Genomic DNA, 27,780 nt, shown 5'->3' on the forward strand with positions numbered 1-27,780 from the left:
TGTAGAGAAATTAAAATAAAGTTGTGATCAAAATGATTATTATTGGAACAAATATAATCATTATTGCCACCCACCTATTCCTTCCTTCCCACGCATCTCATTTATTCTTCACTCTCAAGATTCTCGGAAATGGTAAAAATTAGTATTCTCAAATTTTCAATCTTTCAAAACTAGTACATTTTTTAAAAATTTTTAACAATAGTTTTTCTCGATCTATCTCGTACGAGATCGACCATTGAGATTTACATAAAAAAAAAAAAAAAAAAAAATCTAACTTATTGATTATTATAGGCTTTTTCGATGAAATTTCGGGTAGATAATTAACACCAAGATTCTATCCATTTTTCTAAAGTTATCATAATTTTTCTGATATTTCGATCTAATGAACCAATTTTGCCAAAAATTATGTAAGATTTGGGAGATATAAAGAATCTTGGTGTATCTCAGGTAACATTTACACCAAGATTCTGTATATTTTGGTTTTCTTGGTAAAATCTCGAGCAAATTAACTCTTTATATTTTCTCAATTTTTTTTATTTGCAAACTTTGATTTTTTAGAAAATTAAAAAATCACCATGTACTTGATATCCATCTGAAAAATCATAATTGGTAAGATCATTTGGAATTTTGAAAATATATGTAAAATTTTGATATAAGATTTGGTAAAAATTATCGAATTTGGAGAAAATTTGAAAAGATATAAGAATTGGTATAAGATTTGAAAGAATTAGTAGAATCTTGAGTATTGCCACAAATTTGACCGAGAAGGCTAAAATAATAATAAGTTAGAAAAAATTAATTTCTAATTAGTAACTTAGAAAAAGTTAATTTCTTAACTAAATCTGAGTGATTGATCTCGCCCGAACGAAAAAAAACTAGTTTAATGAGTTTTAAAAAAGCGTGCTAGTTTTGAAAAGTGAAAACTTGATAGTGTTATTTCTGACAATTTTCTCTCAAGATTTCTTCCCTATATTATAATAGTCATGGCTTTGTACATGTTTGAGAGTGATTCTAAAATAATTAAAATTACTTTTGTCATTTTTAAAATTACTAAAAAAAGTACTTTTTGTAGCATGATTGGGACTGATTTTAAAATAGTCAAATTCACTGTGAAACATGCTTTTAATGATTAAAAACTAATTTTGGTGATATGAAAATGGCATTTAAAACGTAAAATTAAATACTACATTAATTTTGGGTGATTAAATGCATGTTTTGGATTGATTTTTAACAATTTCAAAATCATTCCCAAACATGAACTTAATAATTTAAAGTCGATTTTAATAGTTTGAAAAGTGCATCTAAAAGTGTCAAATTAAATATGAATTAATTTTAATTGTTTAGATGTGTATTCTGGAGTGATTTTAAGCATAACAAAAGTGATTTTTATCAGTTTAAAATCACTTTCAAACATATCCTTAAACATTACTCACACTATTTCCGATATCTACTTTAGTGATAGTGAAACGTTTATGAAAGGTTAAGGATAATATTAAACTTATGAAAGAAGAATTCTCTTTCTCAAAAATATGATTACACCTTTTCGTTGTAGTTAAATGTTTATTCATTATATATATATATATTCCTTCTTGTTCTTTACAACTCATGCTTATAATGAGTAGAATGTTAAACAATCTTGACCTTTAAATACTCATGCAAAAATCAAAGCAATTTAAGTTTAAATTTTGAGAGGCCAAAACTTTGAGTTCAATTGATCAAATTGGATGGTCTTTTTTTTCTTTTTCTTTTTTTTTTTTCGTGTAAACTTTTTATATCTACATTTTGGAAGCCGACCACTTATTATCACTCAATTTGAGGTGAGAGACATATGAGAGAAATTTTAGATTTTTTTAACCTAAGGTAAGATATAATTTCACAATGTGTGTGTTTTTTTCTTAAAAAAAAAAAAAACCAATTTTATAGAAATTTTGGAGAAGGTCTATTCCACTAATTTCAATGCTAATTTGAAAAAATTATAGATTTGAGACATTTATTAGAGATTCTTTCGAGCTAAATCTCATATATCTTCAATAATAGTCATTATTTTAGAGAGGTTTGCACTCTCTTTATTAAAGGAGAATGAAAATATTTGACCAACTGGATTCAGACACCACCACAGAAACCGACGACTCCTTTTGTAGACTAAAGAGAAATTTCAGGCTCTCTCTGATTGCAACGCCTTCCAAAGCTTTAATCGGTCACTGCCTTCAAATGGGACAAAATTCTATCTTCGAAAGTAACATACAACCCAACCAATTCCACCAACCTATGATAATCACGTCACATGCCATTTTAATGTATGTCAATAATGTTGGAAACTTGGTAAAATTATGGTTTTCTCAAATTATGATTGAATCAATCGATCCACGGGATGATGATAATAACAATAGCTTTAGATAAACACTCAACACTAAGGTGCTTCCATAGCTAGCTCCAAAATTTAAACACCTTCCTATCCGCCTTGAAAAAAATCATATAAAGAACCTAAATGTAAGAAATAAGGAAGTCAAATCAAATTAAAAAATTTAGGGTCCATTTCATAATATTTTTATTTCTATTTCTCATTTTTTGAAAAAAAAACAAACTTATTTGATAATTATTCTTGTTTATCGTTTTTAAATTTTAAGAAACATTTTAAATTTTATAGCATTTAAATGGGAAATTTATACGGATGACCCATTTTTTGGGCCCAAAATGTCAAATGACCTATTTTTTTAAAAATAATGTCAATTGACCCTCTGCCGACATCATCGTCATACCAAATTATGTAAATTGCCCTCACAAGTGCCTCATGTTATAAGTCTTGCTCTTGTCTGGTCAAACACTCTCGCTCTCGCTTTAAATTCCCTGATTTGATGTGATTGCTCGTCAATGTACAAATGATTTGACAATTTTCACGACTGAAGCCTCAAATCAATATTACCTAAACACAATACAATGGGGATTTCTGTAAATTCTAAACTCTATTTCAATGGTGATTACTTCCCTGGCTTTCAATTGTATTTTGTTGAACAGAGTTTTGAACGGGGATTTCCAAGACGAGGCTTTTTCAGAACGGAACAGGTTTTTCATAATGGTGTTTCATTATTTTGAGTCTGTTTCATTGTTTTTGCTATGTTATTTCTAGAAAGGTAGGAATTGACATTACGAAATTTTGTATTGGGAGAGAGAGCAAGAGATAGAACGAGAGTGAGATAGAGCAAGAGTAAGAGAGAAAGCAAGATTAAGAGAGAGCGAGATTAAGAGAGAGAGAGCAAGATTAAGGGAGAAAGCGAGAGTATAGTTCAATTGCTTGTACAACTTAATGACAAATGTTCTCTTGCTTTGTAGGATGATAGAAAAGTGTCTCCTTATTCGATATGGTGGTGATTGGGATAAGAAAGAAAGTTTGTATATTAGTGGAGAGTTGACGGGAATCATTGTGCCTGTTACATTGAAGTATGAAGAACTTAAATCTCACATTTACAGGGTTACAAATGTCAGTTCTTCAGAGTTTGATCTTATAATGAGAGTTAAATATAAGCTTGAATATGAAGCCACTCCACAATACATAAGGAATAATGATGATGTTTACTTCCTTCTTTTCCGAGAAGAGCTTAGTAGACTTCAGTTATCTATGACACTAAAATCAAATCAGGATGAAAATATTATAATGAGGTTTAGAAATGTGAGTTATGATGATACGACTATGGACAGACAATACAAGGAATCATATGAGTTTCATCGCGAAGAGGATGATATTCTATTGTCTACCAACACTATACCATCAACATTATCACTAGACAACGACCTCACTAATCCAACAGGATTGAATTCAATGAATTATGGTGATACAGAATTGGGCGGTACTTCAGTTGTTGATAATGAGAGATAATCTAGACTTGATTATATGGAATGTGGTCATCTAGAGCAACGTTGTGGTTTTTCAGTGGGTGTTAATGAGCAACCAACAAGATTGAATGAAATGGGTCGTGATCGTAGAGATGTGTGTTGTTCTACAGCAGCTTCAGTGGTTCTACCATCTTGTCTTCAAGTCATAGGGGAGAGTTGATTATGTCTGGTACCTCTTCATTTGGGACAGATGTTGAAGTTGGTCAACTATTTTTGAGTAAAAAGGACTTGAAAATGTGATTATCTATTTTGTCCATCAACAAAAATTTTGAATTTAGGGTCAGGAAGTCAACAAAATCTTTGCTCACTGTCAAATGTATTGGGGAGACTTGTAAGTGGAGCCTTCATGCAGTGAAAATGGAAGGGTCTGATATATTCAAGATCACAAAATACTGTAGTTCGCACACATGTTCCATCAGAATTCTGAATCATGACCATAGACAAGCAACTGCTACGATTGTTGGTCAATTGATTAAAGATAAGTTTACAGGCAGAGGATGTATTTATAAACCTTGTCATATCGTTGAGGATATGAGGAGAGATTATGGCGTGAACATAAGTTATGATAAAACGTGGTATACAAGGGAAGCCGCATATGATCTAACTAGAGGTACTCTAAAATACTCATACTTCATACTACATGCTTATGAGGAAGTGTTAAAAATAAAGAATTAGGGTACATTATTTGAGATCAAACTTGAAAATTATGTACATTTCAGGTATATGTTTATGGCATTAGGGCCTTGTATTAGAGGTTTCGCAAGCTTTCAGTCTGTGATAATTGTTGATGGGTCGCACTTGAAAGGAAAGTACAAAGGGACCATGTTGGTTGCAGTTTCTATGGACGGGAATAATCAATTATACCCACTAACATATGCAATAGTGGACAATGAAATCGATCGATCATGGAAATAGTTTATGTCGAATTTGAAATGCAGTATCAGAGAACCCAATTTCGTGTTTGTGTCAGATCGGATGGTATCTACCATCAATGTTATTCATGCATTTTTTTCCCACGACATTTCATGGATTGTGCACGTGGCACATAGAACAGAATCTTATTACAAACTTCAAGGATAGTACGGTTGTTGGGATATTTAGAGATGCAATAAGGGCATTTTGCATGACGAAGTTTCAGACAAAATGGGACGAACTCCGATGCTGTCACGAAATATTTGGAAGATATCGATCTTCAAAGGTGGGCACATGTTTACTAAATAGAACGAAGATATGACAATATGACGTCCAACAGTGCAAAGTGTTTCAATTCATTAACTAAAAAGTATCGGTTATTGCCCATAGTATACTTGATTGAACATGTTAGAGGAATGCTTCAATCGTGGTTCTACGAACGAAGGAATTACTGGGCATCTCGAACAACATTGCACTCTGACTATTGTGAAACCCAATTGGCAAGTGAGGTCGATAAGGGCAGACGATATCGGGTTGAACCTATTGATTGTTATCGAGTCCACGTGCGAGATAATCAATTAGACGGTATTATGAATCTTCACACGAAGGAATGCATGTGTAAGGAATTCGACTCACTTGGTATCCCGTGTTGGCATGTAATTGTGGTCGCCAAGGAACGAAACATACTCATTCAGAGTCCTTGCAGTCGATTTTATACAATGGACTCTCTAATGACTAGGTATGTGGAGCCTATAAATCCATTTGGGCATATATCTAAATGGAAGAGAGCTCCTGGATATGTAGAAAAGACTATCCTTCCTCCAAAGTTTGTGGCACAAGTCGGGCGACGAAGAGTGAGAAGAATACCATCCAGAGGAGAATTTCGCAAACAAATAAAATGAGGTAGGTGTAAGAATTATGAGCATAACTGCCATAACTGTGCGACATACTGAAAATGGCAAAAATGACTCAAATATCTCTCATCTAGTTTAGTTTATAACTAACTTTTATCTTGTAACAGTCTATTGGTATGTGTTATAAATACCACTGATCAGAAAACAAAGAAGAGTTTTTCATACTTTCTACTTTTTCTGTAAGCAAAAAAAAAGTTGTAAGCAATCTTCAAGTGAGAAAGAAAGTGAATATTCTTGCAAATCATGAAAACACAATCTTGTTATCAAATCATATCGATTTCAGAGTATCGAGTTGAATCGCGTATCGATTTTCTTCTATCGAGTAGCATCGAGTCAGAAGTTTTTCCTCTTCGAGTTGCTTCGATTAAATATTAATACTCATCGAGTAGAGTCGAGTATCGATCAACACTCATCGTGTTCCATCGAGAAAAGAACAAAAACTATCGAGGATAGAAGGAAATTTCCATCAAGTATCGAGCAGAAACTTATCGAGTATTGAGTCTCTAGCATCGAGGATTTAACAGAGCATTTCTCAGCCATTTCTTCATAATTTCGCTCTCTCTCAAAATCTCGCTCTCTCAATCTCCATAAGTGTTGCTCTCCCTAAAAATCTCGCTCTCTCTCAAAGTCTCACTCTCTCTCAATGTTTGAACTTTGAACCTTGAAATTTGATATAATGTTTTATATACCATTGATATAATGAAAAGAGCAATAGCTCAATTATATATGTTTTGATAAAATGTATAATATTGAACTTTTAACTTTTAACTTTGATAAAATTGTTTTATACATGTTTTACATACATAAAAAATACATGTTTATATACATAATAAATACGGAGTGTTCGCCCACAATTGACACGCTAATTGCATCCTATATTCACTCATTTTCTCCTGGGTGATTATAGAAGGATCAGCACCAGTCACCAAATGTTTTAGTAATTTTATTGCAAAAATGCCACAATCAAGTGACCCATGTTGTATATTGAAGTTCATAGGTCAGGTGATTTTCACACGGGATGTGGATAGGTCCAGCTTTGAACGATCCACGTCACAGTAGTGAAGTAGGGATGGTACTATGACAGTCAATGGCTCCAGCCAAGTCCCCAGCTTCGTCATTGGTGTGTATGACGGAAGTGAATTAAGCACGAATATATGACCTCTGTTAATGTCCATTGCAAGGATCATCCAATGCTCACTTATGTTCATTGTCGTATATACGAAATCCACATCTGCCCATTTGACATTGAATTTATCGGTGATGTAGTCCTTGTACATATCTTCATCCTCTTGTACTAGGGCAACCTCCGATCTCGGCTTATTCTCTATTCATTTAAATACCCCGTTATGAGTACTAAGGTGACTCTACATAATAAAATGAGAAGTTAAGTAACGAAATATATCATAGTAAAATGACTATGCACAACAAAATATATCACAATTCACCGTTACTACAATTGGCAAGATGATGCTTGTGCATGCACATGTCAGGTCAGGTATAAAACTTTTCTTTCATAAAACGAAATAAAGTATTTATGGTCTGCACAAAAAATTACTATGTCAGTCAAAGTACAAGATATCCAATTGTAAAGAAGTCAAGACTAGGAAACTTACATTGCACTCAATCCATAAACTCGGTTCAATCAATTCCTTGAAAATTGCTTCGATAATGGCTTAAAGGAATTCTCTCAAACCTCGTTATCAGTATTCTCATTTGTGATCTAGCCCATCATTTCTATATAGATATTAAGTGGAACGTCATGTGATACGTTGTACCTGACAATCACTCTGAATAGTGACGTAGGCACACCCGAGAGAGGATACTTAACCTTTTCAAATAGAAGGTGTACCCTAGAATGCACACTTTTCTTCTTTACTTGAGTTGGAGGTGTATATTTATCAACACCTTTCCTTTTACGAGTAGTTCTTTGAGATTCCTACATAAACAGATAATAAAAAATTACTCATCAAGAAATATAAAAAAAATATAATTTCAAATCACGAAATATAAACAAAGATTATTGATAAATAAATTACTCATCAATGTAACTTTTTTTGTCGTTGTAACAATATTAGAAGTGTCGACTTCTAGGATGTTAGACATGTCGGCCTCTGTATGTGGCATGGTGAGTAAGTCAAACATGTCGGCCTTTATATGTGGGATGTCGGCCTCTATAGGTTGGACGTCAGTGAGTGATGTTATGGTATCGGGCTCTAAAGGGGGGATGAGAATAGGTGTAGTGGTGGTATTTTGAGGCTCTATAGGAGGGATGGGAGTATGAGAGGCAGTCACATTAGTGGTATTGGGATCCCGATATGAAATGAGCAACATTGTGGCATCGTCACCTGTATGTGGGATGGGTGACCTTGTCGTCTTCTCAATCAACGTAGAACCCTTCAATTAGTAAATTAAAATGATGAGTTCACGAACACGTAAAGACATAAAATGAAAGTAAATGCAAACCTTGCATATAAACTGCAACATTGACAGGATGGCCAACAATTGTCCTTTCATGTCTATCATGTTTTCCTCAATTTTGGATACACGACTATCTAAACTCAATATGCGACCATCCAACCTCAATAGTGAGCTGTCAATGCTCCGCAGGTATGAATAAATAGAATCTTGAGATTGGCTTCCTCCTTGCAAACAACACACTCAGGACACTCTTCATCTATAGATCGCTCTCTATGGGAATCCGCAAGATGGACATCAAATGGGTTCAACTCATCCTCATCGCATACGTCCCCCACCACATCATTGAACATATCATCACTAGGTGTGTATGCCCCTCCCTCTACCCTTCCACATTTAGCATCCTTATGCTCAGAATGCTCGTATTCATTATTATTACCTCAACGATGATCATCACCGTCACTTTCAGAATTACCCCCACTACTCGACCTACTGCCACTTTCAGCACTATCATCATTGGCATATAGATCGAATATAGGTCGTCTGTCCACTGGGGTATCCTGAAACTCCCTCTCAGCGTCGGTCATGACAAGACCCTCTTTAACCTTTGTCTGCATTAACAACCCAGTAAAATGGTTAGTGTCAATTTAACAACCAAATAAACATATTATGCATAGAGTAAACGTACATTGTTAGACTAGAATATGTCTCTCTCAAGTACTTTGAAGGACACTGAGTGGGAGCATGACCATCATAATATGTGAGGAAAAGCCACCTTGCTCCTTCACTCTGTAATGTTCCCAGCTATCGATGCTGCTAGGATCTCGTACGTCCATACCTAAATAAAATTTAACATATATGAAGAACAATAGTAATGTTAAATCAAACAACACGATTATTATGTTAAGCAAATTTACCCTGAACGCTTGTGAAAATCCATGCAAAGAGTACTTCACGACGTAATTTTTATTTCCTTTCACCTTCATCTTGTATAAACTACTCTTATCATTCAATGCAATCTTTAGGGCATCGAGTGTCCTCTCCCAAATAATGGTACCCCAGTTTAAACTGTTGTAGTACTCTATGTTCTGAACGTCCTTAAAACATTTAAGGTCCACTGCACTTTTCTGCTTGTTCTTTCCCATCATTGCAACCTCCGTGTATAGAATATTCCCACTCGCATGTCTAATACACGAATGATCAGGATCAGATCATTTGTAGCACTTTACAACATTTGTAACACCTACAAAGCGGGTCATACTTGTAGTGTCACCAGGATAAGGTATCCCTCCTTATCCATATACTACAGACCATTTAGGTTATCACTTAAAACATGATCCACTTGTATGTCTCCATATACATGTTTAAGTTACAACGATAACCATGGATCTTAGTTTATTGGTTTGTGGTTAATGCAACTAAAATATCAAATATATTCATAGACAATGTGAATAAAGTATCATATATTATAAATAAAAAAAATGTTTGTTCATACAAGTGTTTACAAACTGTAGGACCCTACGAGATTTAGGGCATCAACCCCAGCACTTTTCACCAATAGAGAATCTCATTGAGTCAGTTCTCGTGCTCTTCACTTCTCTCAACAACATATGATGGATAATTGGGCGGTTGAACACCATGTCAATGTTTACAAATCGCCCAAAAACTGTTCTCTTGAACATCTCTAACTGCCTTAGGGTAAGCTTTTCCTTCATAGTCTTGTTCGCATTAACAATGTGGGCCGAACTCATTACTTGACCAAGAAATCGGCCGACTACAGGTATTCTGAAATGTGTTGACATCTTAAATCACTCCTGCATGAAATAAAGATTCAATCAGTAATCTCCTTCAGAAAGAAATTGTAAAAAAATATTTTGTTAAGTTTCGCTAGAACCACTCTCGCTGGTATCACTCTCCCTAGTGTCGCGCTCCTTGGTATCGCTCTCTCTAGTAACTCTCATTTATCTTGCTCACATTCTCTCTTTTTACTCGTCTTCAACCACTTAACACATCGAAAACCAAAAAAATAAACAAAAAAAACCATAGGTTCATAGTATTTCTAAACCCCAGAACGATCCACCCTTTCCGACGTCGCTCTCTCTAATATCACTTTTGCTGATTTCACTCTCACTTATCTTGCTCACATTCTCTCTTTTTACTCGTCTTCAACCACAGAACACATCAAAAACCAAAAAAAAAAAAAAAAAAAAAAAAACAAAACAAAAACACCATAGGCTCATAGTATTTCTAAACCCAAAACGACCCACCCTTTCCCCATTACCGATCGGTTTAAGACATTTTAAGGTACATATTGAAATCACTTACTGATCAGATTCGATTTGTTGGCGGCAGTGGAATCTTTTGCAAGCCCAATGATGGATTTCAAAATACAGCAAAACCATCCGGAGCTTATGAGCGATACGAAGCCATTACGCTTAAAAGAGTTTTTAGTTTTGGTTGGTTTTCAGTAAAAGGGTAAGAAGACAAAAAGGTGAGGGCAATTTATGTAATTTGATATGACGATGATGTTAGCCGATGGTCAATTAACATTATTTTTTAAAAATGGGTTACTTGAGATTTTAGACAAAAAAAAATTGGATCATCTGTATAAATTTTTCTATTTAAATCCCTAATCTAAAACCAGTTTTCAAAAATAGAATTTAGGAGGTTTGCCCAAACATATATTTTCATTGATTTTCAAATTTCCAAGACTTGCTGCTCGTTCTCTCTCCCAGCCGCACGCACGAAGAAATGAAAGAAAACAATTTCTCTCTCTCCCGCTCGATCTCTTCATCTCTCTGACGTCCGCTCCTCACGATCATCTTCCCCATCTTCGACTCCGGCCGCCGGACGTTCCGGTCGTCTATCGTCATCGCGACCAGCCGGTTAGTGAAGTGAAGTTCTCTCTCTCTACATCAGGTTCTCCTTCCCCTTTTAACCTCGATTTTCTCCCCCACACAGCAACCTGTACCGCCGTCGGCATACCACGCTGCCACTGCCGCCGTGAGTGATCAGCTCCGTACAGCAGTAGACGGCCGTTTACGTTGGGTTTTCTTCAACCCAATTAACCTTGAGTCGATTTACCCACCTGGTTTCGGCGTTCGATCTCAGTTTTCGAGCATTTTGGGAAACTGTTCAGCAATGGATTGAGTTCTCTTTGGTGAGTTTTCATGGTAACAATCACCCTTAAGCTTTCTCCAATTCGATCAAAATCTTGGATGTGATTTCTATTTTTAAATTTTCTTTGGTTGGTTACAAGTACGGAAAGGGCGACCTTGAGAAAAGTTTTGTTAGGTTCGTACCGTCCATTTTAGGTTGGAAGTGGACTTTGAATAAAAAAGACTCCTTTGCTAATTCTATAAGGCTTTTTGGTATAAATTTACAGCACCAAAATTTGGTCCTACCCGTTGGTACTAATTTAAGTTTGGAGGTATAGCATTGGCTGTGTATTTATTAAATACTTTGGATATTTAGCAGCCCTGTAAAAATTTAGGTAACATTTCCCCTGAACGAAGTAAATTACTTCGTGGGATTACATTCTATAATTTCCAAACCAAGATGGCAGGTATCAACTAATGTCTAATCCAAATTAATTATAATAATAGAATTTACTAAGATGGAGAGGTTTGGTGCTACCTAAGATTTTGTGACGAACTTTCTTGAACAAGATCTGTTCTAGAGGTTGTACAAATGTGTCCTTGAGTTCTAAAAACTAAGATTTTGTGAGACATGATTGATATTGACATGACTATTATTAACACATTATTGGGGTCGTGCTATGGTTATAGGTAACATCAAAATCTTCATACCCATAAAATAGAAATTATCCATTAGAGACTAATAATGTTAGTAAAATAACTTCATACCCCTAACTATTTGTCCCAATATTTAGAATAACTATTCTAATCTTGTAACGATCAAATTCTATTACATTCTTCTTTCTCCATGTAACAGGAGAAAAGATGCAAGGCTCAATTCAGCTTCAGTCCGAGTTTAGGCTGGGTCAACGAGTCCACTTTGTTGGTGATCCCCGACGTATTGGAACTGTGGCTTTCGTAGGAACCCTAGAAGGATATTCAGGAACTTGGGTCGGAGTGGACTGGGATGACAACAATGGCAAGCATGATGGTTCCATTAATGGGGTCCGATATTTCCAGGCAAAGTTAGAACGATCTGGTTCTTTCGTTCGTGTCCAGAATTTGAGTTTTGGCATTAACCTGCTCCAAGCATTGGAGCTCAGGTACAGAGGTGACTCTACGAAAGAAGAAGAGGGTATGTATTTGCGCTATAAATATCTATCTAGTTGCTCCTTACATGGCTGGCTAATTGTGGTATATCGTATGTGTAATCTTGTTGCTTAAACTCAAAATTTATTTTCAATGTTTATTGGAGCATTGTACATTTACTAAGAACAAAGTGCACTTTTGTTCAATGTGTAATTAGTTGTTTTGGTACTTAACTACTTGTCCATATTTCCATAAGAGCCTTGGGTATATTTAAATATAATTTAACGACCTCTAAATTTCTTGTTAATGGCTTGTTTTGCATTGCTATTTGCTCTTTTGCAGATGAAATGTATGTACTCTCAGCCAGTGACAAGCGTGTATCTGTTCAATTTGTTGGTAAAGATCTTATTAAAGACAAGCTTAGTCGTTTTGAGGAGTTAACTAGTGTATCATTATCATACATGGGCGTTAGCTCTCTTGGGAATCCATGTCAGATTGGCTCTGTCTTGCCAAGTAAGTCTCTTGACATCAATGAAGTTTACATTTGTCTTCTTAACTGATTCAAATAGCTTGTTCATTTTCAAGATGTTGTTAATATGCAGACATGCCCCATTGTGCGTTTTTTCTTCGTCATTTTTTTAAACAAAAAACATTGTACTAAACCAGAGCACCAAAAGACTATGATCATACATTTGGAGTTGAAGCTTCTTGGTGGAGTGTACAACTCTTTTTTTTTTCTTGGGTGAAAATGCACCATTTGCACCTTCTTTGTGGTTTGCTACACACATTTTTTTTTGAAACGGAGGTTTGCTGTACACAATTCCTTTTATAATACACAGCGCTACATGAACAATTTAGATTGGAGGCCTTTTGTTGTTAACTCTTTGATTTATGCTTCAGGGTCTCTCATCTTCGAGGCCTTTAGGCTGTGTTCTTTTTACTTTTTATTAAAAGAAGACATTTGGAGCTGAAGCATTTTATCATTGATGATCACCCTTTTAAAATTGATGCCAAACTTCATTTCATGAATTTTGTTTGATCTTTCTTTGGACTATTTATAGAAAGAAACACTGAATCTTTTAGAGAGGAGATACAGGTTCTTTTGTTCTGTCATTATTTATAGTTCATAACCTTCATGTATCTTTGGGAAAAGGAGTGGTGTCGAGCGTTGCTATGTTTCATGTGTGGGACCTCCAAAATGCTCTCCCCTCTCTCCTCTCTCATCTCTCCTCCTTCATCCATCCTAGCCTCCTTCCTCATTTCTACTGGTACTTCTTCGGCCATTTAGGCTTGTTGGAGAGATGATGAGGTGTCCTAACTCTCCGCCTTCCTTCACCATTGATAGGAAGACCTTTTCTATAGAAACCTTTCATGGAATTAGTATCACTAAAGCATCTAGGGATAAATCCTTTACTCTCTCTCTAGAAAAGGAATTCCTCACTTGGTTACACTCTACCTTTTCTAGGAAGCATCCCAACTGTTTATCCACAAAGAAAAAAAGAGGAATGAGAGAATTATGAATATCCAAATCATTTGATGATTGATCCATAACCTGACCTAGATCAATATTATTCATGAAAGTACTATCAATTATGGAAGATCTGCTTTGAGAAGATTCCATATCAAATTGTTTTTGCTCTTATTGGCTCGACAGCTATTGTTTTTGGTTGGGGCTGGAGGAATTGATTTTATGGCTATTTCTTATTGTTGAAAATAAGGGCTGTATGTATTAGCCCTAAGGGCATTTTAGTACTTTTACTTTGCCCTATTTTTCTGTATTAGGGTTTTCTGGAGCCTATTTATATCTGGGCTCTTTCTTGTATAAGCGCAAGTTAAGAAATAACAAAAAGTAGCTCTCTACCGTGGTTTTTTCTCCCTGTTTTAGGGTTTTCCACGTAAATCTTGTGTCTCATTCTTCTATCTTTTAACATGGTATCAAAGTGTGGTGACGAAACCCTAGCCGTCGTGGACGAAAATCAACTGTTGGTTCCTCAATCTTCACCAACAATAGCAACCAGCGACACTACCATTGCCGAAACAAGTGCAGCCACCGCTACCGCCGTTGATGCAGTCCACGACACTGCTGTACAACTAGCTGTTGATCGCTACCTCCAGACGGCGCTGCCGCTTCTCCTCAGCCCGACGTCAATGCTGCCTCTGTCGCCCCCCTCGCCGTTGGTTTCGCCTGCCGCTATCGGACATAGTCGGACGCTTCTCTACTCGAGTGCCGACCTCCCTAACGCCGGCTACCAAAGCGCCAAACACACGCTGATGCTCCTCTACTTGAGTGCCAACCTTCCTAGCGCTGGCCACTTGAGCATCGACCACCTGAGTCGCACGAATGTTGACGACTGTAAGCATACTTTTGAAACGGGGGAATCTTCATCCTTCCACGGTGGACAGCAACCAACCATGTCGGCCACGACCAGTCACGTGCAACCTCTTTCAACCAGCCATGGTGCTTCGGGTTTGATGGGTCTATCTCCAATAGTGGTCCAACAACAATTAGCTAACCTTCAACAACAGATTGCCGCTCTTGGGACTACTACAAATCTCCAATCGAATCCCGTAAATTCAGATTTATCTTCCAGTCTACCGATGTATTCAAAGAATCCGATAACCGCCTTTCCTACTTTACCTATAACAAATGTTATGTCTAGATCTATGGGAAATTTTGTAGGTTTCATTACAGGAGAGAAGCTAAAAGACCAGAATTATTTTTCTTGGTCTCAATCCATCAAGATGGCCCTCAAGGGGCGTCATAAGTTCGGGTATTTAACTGGAGAGATACCAAGACCTAGACCAGGAGATCCACAAGAGCGCATTTGGAAAGGGGAAGACTCCTTACTTCGATCCTTGTTGGTTAACAGTATGGAACCACAGATAGGAAAACCCTTAATGTATGTTGCAACTGCTCGAGATATCTGGGATGTAGTATAGAAACTGTACTCTAAGAGGCAGAATATCCCGTTTGTACACCTTGCATAAATAGGTTCATGAGTGCAAACAGGGAACAATGGATGTTACTTTCTATTTCAATAAACTGTCTCTAGTCTGGCAGGAGATGGTTCTATGTCGTGAAATTGTCTGGGATTGTTTGTGTGGTGGAGTTCAGTACTCTAAAATTGAGGAAATTGATCGCGTTTATGACTTTCTTGCTAGTCTAAATTCCAAGTTTGATATAGTGCACAATCGAATACTGGGACAGAGGCAGATACCTTCTCTCATGAAAGTTTGCTCCGAGGTTCATTTAGAGGAAGATAGATGGAGTGCTATGAACAACCCTATTGTGTCTACCACCAACTCTGTTGCATTTGGTGTGAAATCATCTGGGTCAAATGGTGATAAGCAGAATGGTAAACCACCTCTAGTGTGTGAACATTGCAAGAAACCTTGGCATACTAAGGATCAGTGTTGGAAGTTACATGGTCGACCTCCGAATGGCAGACGTCGTCCTCCAAAGTCCAAACGATAAGTCAAATCCTAGCCGAGCGCTCGTGAGTGATTCAACGAATGGTGCTTCACAATCTCAATCTCAGGTGAATAACCAGAATAGCCCTGGTGTTGTTGGGTCGGTGCTATTGTCCAATTAGGTAGTTCTCCATCCTTTAGTCTCCTTAGTATCAATGGTAAGAAACCTGGATACTATATTCAGGAGCTATAGATCATTTAACTGGCTCGTCTGATAAATTTCTCTCGTATTGTTCGAGTGCTAGTAATGAGAAAATTTGGATTGTAGATGGGTCGTTTGCTCTTGTTGCGGGAAAGGGTCATCTTTCTCCTTTTGAGGGTTTAAATTTGCAAAATGTGTTGCATGTCCTGAAAATATTTTACAATTTACCATCTATCAGTAAGATCACTAGAGATTTGAATTGTCAGGTTGTTTTCTCACCTGATAATGTTTTCTTTCAGGACTTGAGCTCGGGGATAACGATTGGCACTACCGACACAATCGGGGACTCTATTTCCTTAATGATGATGCTTCCTGTAGGAATTGTTATAGGACTAGTTTGTTATCTTCTTGTTTTTCAACTTTTGAAAAAGACTATATGTTATGACAATTTCATCTTGGTCACCCAAATTTTCAATATATAAAGTATTTATTTCCTCATTTATTTCATAATGTTGATATCTCTTTTTTGTCTTGTGATGTGTGTATTTGTGCAAAACAACATCGGGTTACCTTTTCATCGCAACCCTACAAACCTTCACAGCCATTCACTCTTATCCATAGTGATGTTTGGGGTCCCTCAAACATCACCACATCTTCTGGAAAACGTTGGTTTGTAACATTTATTGATGATCACACTCCTCTTACATGGGTGTTTCTTCTTAGTGATAAATCTGAGGTGCCATCGTTATTTCAACAATTTTATACTACAGAGGAGACTTAGTTTAACACAAAAATTGCCATCCTTCGTAGTGACAATGGTTGCAAGTTCTTTAGTAACACCTTTCATGAGTTTCTGACTTTTAAAGGCATTGTTCATCAAAGCTCTTATGCCTATACTCCTCAACAGAATGGGGTGGCCGGACGGAAAAATCGCCACCTAATAGAGGTTGCACGGTTCCTCATGCTATCTACTTCTCTTTCTTCTTACTTATGGGAAGATGCTGTTTTGACTACACCTTATCTTATCCATCGGATGCCTTCTCGTGTTCTTCGGTTCCAAACTCCTCTTGAATGCTTCAAAGAATCATACCCAACCACGCGTCTTATTCTAGATATTCCACTTCGGGTGTTTGGGTGCACTGCCTTTGTTCATATTCATGGTCCTAACCGCACTAAATTTACCTCTCGTGCTCAGAAATGTGTCTTTGTTGGGTACCCTCTTCACCAGTGAGGTTATAAGTGTTTTCATCCATCCTCATGGAAGTACTTCGTGTCTATGGATGTTACTTTCCTTGAGGATAAACCTTTCTTTCCTATTAGTCCTCTTCAGGGGGAGAACACTAGTGAAGAGACTAATTGGTCAACATCTTCGGTTCCTACGGACTTTCTTCCTGTACCTATCCTGGGTACGAATGATACTGTCCTTCCTACCAAACAAGTTTCATGGACAAAAAATCGAGTCCTTCTTTCAGTGGTAGCTAACAGAGACTGGCTTCTCCACCAACTTGATGTGAAAAATGCCTTTTTGAATGGTGAACTAGAGGAAGAGGTTTATATGAGTCCACCTCCTGGTTTTCAAGCTCAATTTGACTTGAAGCAGTCTCCTAGAGCTTGGTTTGATAGGCTCACTAACTTTGTTAAGTCCCAAGGTTTTACTCAGGGGCACTCTGATCACACTTTATTCACAAAAAGGCCAGTATCAGGAAAAATTACTGTTCTAATTGTGTACGTAGATGATATTGTTTTGTCAGGAGATGATGCCGCTGAGATTATCAAGCTTAAGAAGAAAATGGCTGATGAATTTGAGATTAAGGACCTTGGAAGTCTAAGGTATTTCCTTGGAATGGAGGTGACAAGATCAAGAGAGGGGATTTCTGTTTCTCAACGGAAATACACACTTGATTTGTTGAAAGAAACAGGTATGACTGGATGTAGACCTGTTGATACACCTATAGAATTCAATGCTAAGCTAGGAGATTCTATTGACAAAGTTCCTGTTGATAAAGAGAGATACCAGCGTCTAGTGGGAAAATTGATTTACTTATTTCATACTAGACCAGATATATCCTACACTGTCAGTGTAGTTAGTCAGTTTATGCAGGCTCTTTATGAGGAACATATGGAAGTCGTGAATTGGATTCTGAGATATTTAAAAACTACTCCAGGTAAAGGTCTAACGTTTAGGAAAACTGACAAAAGATGCATTGAAACTTACACTGACTCTGATTGGGCAAGATCTGTTATAGACAGAAAGTTGACTTCTGGGTACTGTACGTTTGTGTGGGGTAATCTTGTCACGTGGAGAAGCAAGAAGCAAGGTGTGGTTGCTAGAAGTAGTGCAAAAGATGCATTGAAACTTACACTGACTCTGATTGGGCAAGATCTGTTATAGACAGAAAGTTGACTTCTGGGTACTGTACGTTTGTGTGGGGTAATCTTGTCACGTGGAGAAGCAAGAAGCAAGGTGTGGTTGCTAGAAGTAGTGCTGAAGCAGAATACAGAGCTATAAGTGTGGGAATATGTGAAGATATCTAGTTGAAGGAAGTTCTGTCCGATCTTCATCAAGACAGAGATCTTCCTATGAAACTCTATTGTGATAACAAAGCCGCTATAAGTATAGTCAACAATCTTGTGCAACATGATATAACAAAACATGTGGAGAACGATAGACACTTTATTAAAGAAAAACTGGATAGTGGCAGTATATGTATTCCTTACATTCCTTCTAGTCAACAAGTTGCTGACATTCTCACCAAAGGTCTACTCAGGCAAAGCTTTGATTCTTGTGTCAACAAGTTGAGTTTTGTTGATATTTATGCCCCAACTTGAGGGGGAGAGTTGAAAATAAGGGGCTGTATGTATTAGTCTTAAGGGCATTTTTTTTATATATATTAGGGTTTTTTGGAGCCTATTTATATCTAGGCTCTCTCTTGTATAAGCGAAAGTATAGTCGTTTTTTCTCCCTGTTCTAGAGTTTTCCATGTAAATCTTGTGTCTCCTTCTATCTTTTAACACTCGGCGATGTTTTTTTTGGAGCTTTGGCATCTTAAATCTTCTGTTTATGGGCCCTCTGCTTTGTTATTTTCCATTTTGGTTGTATATTTTTTTATGCTGCATTTACTTTTATGGATTTATCGTTCTTTTTTGTATGGATTTTCTTTGAATCTATCTGGTGTTTCTTGTTATTATCCTCTTTGGATTATTTCATTCATCAACAAAGTGTTTCGTATAAGAAAGAAATATATGTTTCATGTGCAATGTCTCCATTTCAGACCTGAAGCAGCTTGACCTAACTGGAAATTTGCTATCAGATTGGAAGGTAAGATTTGAAGAAAATCATTCCTGTTCGCCCTCTTAGTGCGACTCCCGCTGTAAATGTACAGTTATAACATGCAATTGCCGTTTTCAATGTTATAATTGAGACAAGTCTTGTAATCTGCCATAGAGCTTTTGTTGCTTTTCAGCAAGTACTTTGGTTTATGTTAGGTTGATCAGTTGTTTACTGCTTCAGGGTGAAGACTTTGTAGGGACTCATTGTGTTCTTTTTTCGCTTGACAGATGAGAGTTGTCCATTTGTTTTTGATATGTAGTTTTATAAATTCAATCAGTCCAACATATGTATGCCCTTGTGGCCTTGTCCAATGGCCAAAGGGTGAATTGTTAATTAAATGTCTTTGAGGTTTGGTCTGTATCACGCACTCTGGGAAGTTCTGATATCCAACTGGACAATTGTTTAAATCTACTTCCATCCAAGAAATAAAAAGATGGAAAGAAAGAACAAGCATCCTTCTGTTAATTTTTTAAATTGTAATACCTTTGTTGGCAGTTTGGTGGTTATGAAAATCATTTGTCTTATTGTCAACTCCATCTATTCTTGCAGGATATTAGCATCATTTGTGACCAGTTACAAGCTCTTGTAGCCCTCATTTTATCGAACAACTCATTATCTCATGATATCTCAGGGCCCCTTCAATTGAAACACATTCGTATTTTAGTTCTAAACAGCACTGGAATAACTTGGACGGAGGTTTGTTGTTAGTATCGTTGAGAGAGGGGGATACTTTTTTTTTTCTCTCTCTCTTTCAATATCCTTTCTATATCCCTAATATTTGTATATCCCTAATATATCTGAAGTGTACTTTCATATGATAGGTTGAAATTCTTAAACATTCACTGCCAACTATTGAAGAACTACATTTGATGAGAAATAATATAAGCACAATAACGGTATTGATTTGAGATCCTTAAATTTTGTAGCCGTTGGATGGATATATAATAATTTAGTCTTTTATTGCATTTACGTTGCATTATTTTATTGATTTCATTTGTATATTGTTGGTTTACTAACCCTTCTAAAATCTTGAAAAGTGGGAAAGGATGGACTTTTATACTAGAACCGAGGGTAAGGGGGAATAGAAATCCATTTATATTTAGACCCGATAACAAAGGTTCTCTCTAGGAACTACCTCTAAAAAGGTTGTATGAATGAGGAAGTGTGTTAATTAATTGCGAGATTTGTAAGTTGCTACTATTCCCTAATCAAATTCAATGAAAATATGATGTACATCTTTAGTTAGGTTTGAAGTTCTTGACTTTCTTTGTACTTCTTGTGTTAGTCTTGTACATCTTTATATAATCTTTTAGTTTTCTGGGACTATGGCAGCTAGAGAATACTTTGTATTTACCTCTTGGAAGTTCTTTAGTTCTTGTTCTTGGGTAGTTGCAAACTGCTTTCAGTGGCTGCCTATTTAAGCTGCTCTTGTCTTTCATTTTTGGGATCATTGAATAAAATATTATCCGTTTGGTATCAGAGCCGTCGAGAAAGGGCTTTAAAAAAAATGACAAAATAGCACCACCTCTGGAATGGAGAAATAAAGGCTGGACTTGGTTGAGTCTTCGCCGGTCTTGTCTCCTAGAACCTCAACACAACGCTTGCTGTTGGTTGAAAGGGGCCTTGACAATGTCCAAAATCTCATGGCTACTATGGCAGCCCAGTTGGAAAGAATTGAACTGAGGTTAGGACAATTAAACCCACCCATTGTCAAACCCACCCTATTGCTCAAACCCATCCCATTGCAGGAACCAAGAAGAAATTCAGAACATAGCTCACTAATTACCGCAACAAAGAATGATTCAAGACCCAAAGATACTTCAAGATTGGGATTCTTTAAGCGAGGAAGAAGAATTTTTGTATCATCAAGCCCTTCATCAACCCGAGAATCACATATTTCGAAGAAATTAAGGGTATCAACAACAAAATTGGGTTAATAATGAAATAGACCTACCTTACTTCAATGTTAATTTAGAAATGGAAGAGTTTCTCGATTGGATCAAAAGCGTATAAGACTTTTTTGATTATATGAATACTCCGGAGGAGAAGAAGGTGAAACTAGTAGCATTCAAATTGAAGGGAGGAGCATCCACCTTGGGAAGAGACCAATCAAGACATGGCCAAGAATGCTCAAGCTCATGAAAGAAAATTTCCTACCTATTAATTGTGAACACATACTCTTCAGTATAGTATCATCATTGTAAACAAGGTTCAAGAGGATACATGCCATGAGAGGACGTGACAACGAGTTTTAGGAGGATACATGTCTTGAAGGATCATTTGACGAGCGGGATGGAGGTCAGACTCGATGACGACGTCGAGCAACTCAAGTGGTGGAGGTTTTTCACAAGGGTGTTTTTTGAAAGGCAAAACACAGAGGTTTAAGATAGGGTATACCTTGGCAACATGTGATGAGCGGGAGCCTTGATCATGGCCGCAGGGGGCATTGCTGGCGGCACAGCTTGGCATGCAGTCAACACGGGCGGGCAATAGTTGGGGAAATTGGACCCTAATAGGTGTGGGTAGATGCACAACACATGGGGATGGGCGTTGGTGGGCACAACAAGCACGTGGATGACCAAATAGACACGACATAGCAATGGGTGTGTTGGGAAGGCATTGGCATGGGTGCTGGGTAGTGCACGCCAGGCAAATGTGGCGAGGCATTGTGCATGGGCACGTAGGAATCAGACAATGGGTGCCCACCTACGAGAAACTCTTCAGTATAGTATCATCATTGTAAACAAGGTTCAAGAGGATACATGCCTTGAGAGGACGTGACAACGAGTTTTAGGAGGATACATGCCTTGAAGGATCGTCTGACGAGCGGGAGGAGCATCCACTTTGGGAAGAGACCAATCAAGACATGGCCAAGAATGCTCAAGCTCATGAAAGAAAATTTCCTACCTATTAATTGTGAACACATACTCTTCAGTATAGTATCATCATTGTAAACAAGGTTCAAGAGGATACATGCCTTGAGAGGATGTGACAACGAGTTTTAGGAGGATACATGCCTTGAAGGATCATCTGACGAGTAGGATGGAGGTCAGACTCGACGACGACGTCGAGCAACTCAAGTGGTGGAGGTTTGTCACAAGGGTGTTTTTTGAAAGGAAAACACAGAGGTTCAAGACGAAAAGGGTATGAAGAGGGCATACCTTGGCAACACGTGATGAGCGGGAGCTTGATCATGGCCACAGGGGGCATTGTTGGCGGCACAGCTTGGCATGCAGCCAACACGGGCGAGCAATAGTCGGGGCAATTGGACCCTAACGGGTGTGGGTGGATGCACAACACACTGGGATGGGTGTTGGTGGGCACAACAGGCATGTGCATGACCAAATAGACACGACATAGCAATGGGTGTGTTGGGAAGGCATTGGCATGGGTGTTGGGTAGTGCACGCTAGGCAAATGTGGCAAGGCATTGTGCATGGGCACGCAGGAATCAGACAATGGGCAGCAGCAGAATGTTGTCTTTGAGCTATAAAAAGGGCTATTCGGATTCCAAGACTCCCTTAGTCATTTTGAGGACGGGAGAATGACTAAGTGCTGATTGTGAAGAAGCACTAAGGAGTGGGAGAAGAGAATAGAGTGGTGAGCAAATCAAGTTTTCCCACAATGGAGGAAGATTGACTTGGCCATGGGCTATTCTTAGTAAAGGGAAGTGTGAGCCTAAAGTATAGGCAAGTGGTTAACCTATATTTAGTACATACACTTCAAGTTTCTCAACCGTTGTAGGAAGGTGGTTACTTGTAAGTAGTATAAAAAGGAGTGAAGATCAAAAGAGAATAGAGGACTCAATCAATACAATACTGGTTATGTATATATAATATTGATTTCATGCCTTCCTTGAATAGGATCTATTCTATTGGTCCTGTATAGATCCTATTCAAGTAAGATCGTACAATTGTATCCTTGAGTTCTAAAATACAATACTGATTTTGTTAAGATGACGGAGTATAGAGGAGATATCACTAGACTTCTCATCTATATGGAGCCCCCAACTATGTAATTAGACCAATAATTGGTTGCTTTTAGTAAGAAAAACTCTTCTGCAAGCTTGTTGAAAATGGAAAGCAATAAAAAGTAGTCTTTATATCATGTCAACAAAAAGAGCATCTAGTTATGTCTTTATATCATTTTTGTTGTCAGAATTGGTTTTGTTATAATGTCACTACTGTATTTACTTATATTTCACATTTACTTATATTTCACATCTGTGTAGAGTTTGTATCTCTTGAGTATTAGTCTTCTTTCATTTTATCAATGAAAAGTTGTCTTGTTTGGGGGGGACAACAACGAAAGGTTTCTCCATTTTGTGATTTTCAAAGCTGTAAATTGCTGAACATCCATTTTTGTGGTGACAGGTGAGTTAGAAACGCCTGTTTAATGTTTTTTTTTCCCAGAGGCATATGCAGTCTATTTAAAAACGAAGTGCACAAAACAGAATGTTGGGATGACATTAACCAGACTTGGAATGGAGGGCCTTCCTCCTTTTTCTCTGTTTTTTGGTATACCTGTAAAAATCCAAGGGAATAGTAGATTTCGGTTGGCTCACTTCACTACATTGTTTCCAAAATTTCTCCTTTATGAGGTTTGATCAACAAATTTTTTTAGGGGTCAATAAATGCAGATTTTTTACTTAAAAAAAAAAAAAAGTAACCAGGCTTGGAATATTGGCCTCAGAAGAGGGGTCTTTTACTAGGAACTTCAAACTTGGAGTCAGCTCACTAGAAAAATTGAATCTTATTGTTTAGGAGTTGGTAAAGATAAAATTGGGTGGAGTGTAGACTTGATCAGTGTGTTCTCTAGCAAATCTACTTTCCTACTCTTCACAAAAAACAGTAGATTGAAAGCTCCATTGATTAAGTTAATTTGGAAGTTTAAAGTTCCAAAGACAGTGACTTTCTTTCTTTGGATAATCGGCTATAGAAGTTTGAACACGGCTGATAGATTGCAAAGAAAAATCCCAAATTGGTTCCTCCCCTGATGTGCACTTTGTGTCTAAGGAATGAGAGTCCATGAACCATCTCCTTCTTCATTGCCCTCTTGGGACTAGAGTATGTGTGTAATTGCCTCTTAAAAAGGGGGGTTCTCTTCCCTTGCCCTTAGATGTCCTTCCATGATTAATTCAAGTTCTTGTTTCTTATTAAAAAAAAAAAAAAAAAAAGAAAAAAAAAAAGAAAAAGGAAAAAATTGAAATGGACTATCTCCTTCTTCATTACCCTCTTGGGACTGGAGTGTGCGTGTATTTGCCTCTTGGGGAGGTTGTCTTCCCTATCCCTTAGATGTCCTTCCAGTTCTTGTTTCTTATCAGAAAAAGGAAAAAGCATGGAAATGATGTAGTAGTCTTTCAATGCTTGTGAGTTGCAGAAATTAATTAAATAATAGAAGGATTTATGAAGTCAATTAATCCGTTTATACTCATGTGTCACTTTTTTTTTTCTCTCGTGTGGCACTTAGTTCTACACACTTATGTCACTCTTTCTAAACTAGTATTTCTGTTGTGATCTCATTTTCAGCCTGAATCATCCTCTATGGTCCAAGGATTTAATCTTTTGCGACTTCTGAATCTGGAAAGTAACTGTATAGCTGAGTGGAACGAAATATTGAAACTTGGACAATTAACAAGGTAGTGGTTTTATTATTTTGTTCTTCTATTTGGAGAACTGGCTGTTGATGAACACACCCTAGTTTTTTTTCACCATATTTCCTTGAAACTTTTGACTATGCTATCAGCTTGGAGCAGATTCAGTTGAATAACAACAAATTGGGCTCTATATTTTATCCTAACTTAGATGAATTGCACGAGTTATTTGGAGATGTTGAATCACGAGGAGACTGTTTTCTATTCCAAAATTTGCGATGCCTCTTTCTCGGTAGATTATTAAGTTTCCTTAACAATTGATGTCTCTGTAGAGATTGTTTTGATTAGTTCTCTAACTTATGTTTCTCTATGTACTTCAGGAGGCAACAATATTGATGATTTGGCTTCTATTGACTTCTTAAACTCATTCCCTCAGTTGATTGTAAGATTTTAGGATGGTTTAACTTGTGAATTCATATATTTTTACAATACAAGAGATAATTGTTATATATACTGATAGGGAGAATTTTTTTGTAATCCATTGGATAGGATTCCCTTGTGTAATTTCATCACATCAATGAAATTTTTGTTTCCAATCTAAAAAGAGGGGAGAAAAAAGAAAAAGAAAAAGAAAAGAAGAGATAGTTGTTATAGTTGAATTAAAAAAATAATAACATTGGCAGACACATTATAGATTTTAAATGAAACTTTAAGTTCTTTATTTGTTTGTGTCCGGCTTTAGTTAAAAAATCACTTCTCTCCATTGATTTATTTATTCATTTTTTTTTCCAAGGACATCAGGCTTTCAGAGAATCCAATAGCTGATCCCACGAAGGGCGGGATTCCCAGATATGTTTTAATTGCACGATTATCCAAAGTTCAAATAATAAATGGGAGTGAGGTTGTTTGGAAGCATTTGAAGCCCTTTTCTTTTCTCATCATTACATTATCGTTAACTGGAAGACTTTTATCTCATATATTAGGTAACTCCTCGTGAAAGAAGAGACTCTGAAATACGGTACGAAAAACAATATTTTGAGTGCCTGTCTATTTCTTTATTTTATTTGTATTATTAGTTTCCTCCTTTTCTTGTAATTCTATACATCTCTGAAATTGTTAATCAAAAGAAAGCAGCATTAGTTCATGACTTCTCCTATTCTTGATCACCATTTGGCGATAATCTTCCATGAGAGTACTAGTAGGGATATATTGGTAATTTTCATAGGATATTTGTAAGGATATAGCGGTATTTAGCTAGGGAGTCTTTATTAAATAGAGGGAGTTAGGGTGTGGGAAGGGAGGTCACATCTTGGGCGAGTCAGTCATTGTGGGTGGATTGTTGGAGAGAGATAGCCTCTCAAAAAACTATTGTTATATTGTAATCTCTTTTTTGATATTGGAATATGACTTGGTGTGCATGGTTATGTCAAATATGTCAAATATGGATAGCGATCCTGGTTAACCATCATCTTTCGTGCAGCTACGTACGCATGGTTATGTCAAATATGGATAGCGATCCTGAGGAAACATTAAGGCTGCATCCTAGGTAACTGCACTGAGTAAAACTGTGAGTCAGTGGTATTGATGGCTTATTTATGCTTACGAGATATGGCACACCTTTTCACATTTTGAATAACAAAAAGAATGAGAAAGTGCACAAACTTACCCCCTGTTGTGCCCCCGATAAAGGTTTTTGTTTGCTGACATTGTTGATGCTGATATATGAGTGCATCAGATTTGAAGAGCTTAAGAATTTTTATGGGATTGAAGATAATAGGGCGTCGGTCGGACCTACTGGACCTCAGAAACTGTCTTCTGGCCTCATATGTATGAGTGAACTTGAAATTTGAAATTCGGGGCATTTTTAGAACCGTTACTTATCCTCACTGAATAATTGTCTGATAAATTTATCCAGCAATCACTCTAAAGTGTGTGGGAGCATCAATTGGTGAGAAGCCTCCATTGACAAAGAAATTACCACCCACTACATCAGTTACTGTCCTTACTTTTAACATGGTATTTTGTTGCTTCATGTTGCTAGTTTCACCTCTAAATAATGACTCTTGCGATCTTTAGGTTGGCAAGTTAAAGATGCTTTGTGAAAGCTTTTTCAAACTAAAATCTATCAGACTAAAGTTGTATCTTCAAGAAGAGGTTTGATCTCATAATTACTTGCACAAACTAGTAACTAATAGCCATCTCTATCTAACGACTTCCTACTGTCGTTAATCTGCAACTGAACTTGTTTTACATTTTCAGGATTTGCCCGTGCCAATATTGCTCGAGGATGATATGACATCTCTTATGGATCTTGGTGTTGGCAATAAATCTAACATTCTTGTGGATGAAGAGAGTTGAAGGAAATAAACCAAAAGGTTCTTTGAATATTGTTGTTATTTTTCCTTTTCTACCCTTGATTTTGATTTTTTTTTTTATTACCATGGTTCACTCTCCCTATGTTTGAAAGATGTTACCAAGTTTAATTGTTGGTCTTGTACCGATTATTATCACAAGTTTTTATGTTAAGTTTGCTCCCATTCTTTTTTTGAATATCATATTTTATGAACATAAAACAGGATATTAAAACCTGTATTGTAAAAGGACACTATTGTTTTACAAAGTTTGATAAAAATCAATTGTTTAGGATAGACTGTAGACAATGTTGAAATGATTCATCTATATTCTTTGAAACGACGTTGACTTTAGTACATGCCAATTAACTTAGGTTCATTTTGGCTTTGGATTCTATAGATTCATGATATTTAAATTAACTGTGGATATCGATAATTTTAATGATTTTCATCGGTTCAGGTTTATAAGGAACATTTGCCATCATTCTTCAACTTTTTCAGTTATAATAACGTCATTTCTTTAATTATAATATAA

General features: G+C 36.8%; 1 protein-coding gene across 1 annotated transcript; it reads left to right on the top strand.

Annotated features, from left to right (window-relative positions):
• Window positions 1-10,783: 10,783 nt before the first annotated feature.
• On the top strand, window positions 10,784-27,444 carry PFI (tubulin folding cofactor E / Pfifferling (PFI)). The gene is made up of 17 exons (XM_039020845.2): window positions 10,784-11,017; window positions 11,094-11,292; window positions 12,087-12,404; window positions 12,701-12,871; window positions 19,244-19,290; window positions 19,852-19,998; window positions 20,124-20,198; window positions 24,830-24,939; window positions 25,047-25,186; window positions 25,275-25,336; window positions 25,688-25,795; window positions 25,878-25,912; window positions 26,375-26,440; window positions 26,630-26,721; window positions 26,810-26,886; window positions 26,971-27,048; window positions 27,154-27,444. Exons 3-17 carry the CDS (start codon window positions 12,095-12,097, stop codon window positions 27,250-27,252), a joined length of 1,617 nt encoding a protein of 538 aa, XP_038876773.1. The 5' UTR covers window positions 10,784-11,017; window positions 11,094-11,292; window positions 12,087-12,094; the 3' UTR covers window positions 27,253-27,444.
• Window positions 27,445-27,780: the final 336 nt, after the last annotated feature.

Source organism: Benincasa hispida, chromosome 2 (assembly GCF_027475165.1).
Source record: "Benincasa hispida cultivar pf3 chromosome 2, pf3_genome.v1.1, whole genome shotgun sequence".
Taxonomy (NCBI): Eukaryota; Viridiplantae; Streptophyta; class Magnoliopsida; order Cucurbitales; family Cucurbitaceae; genus Benincasa; species Benincasa hispida.

Excerpts from the sequence above, each read along its gene's own strand:
- PFI (XM_039020845.2), top strand. The coding sequence starts at position 12,095 with ATGCAAGGCTCAATTCAGCTTCAGTCCGAGTTTAGGCTGGGTCAACGA. Across the intron at positions 24,940-25,046 it reads AAACTTGGACAATTAACAAG|CTTGGAGCAGATTCAGTTGA; the intron begins GTAGTGGTTTTA and ends CTATGCTATCAG. Across the intron at positions 25,337-25,687 it reads ACTCATTCCCTCAGTTGATT|GACATCAGGCTTTCAGAGAA; the intron begins GTAAGATTTTAG and ends TTTTTTTCCAAG.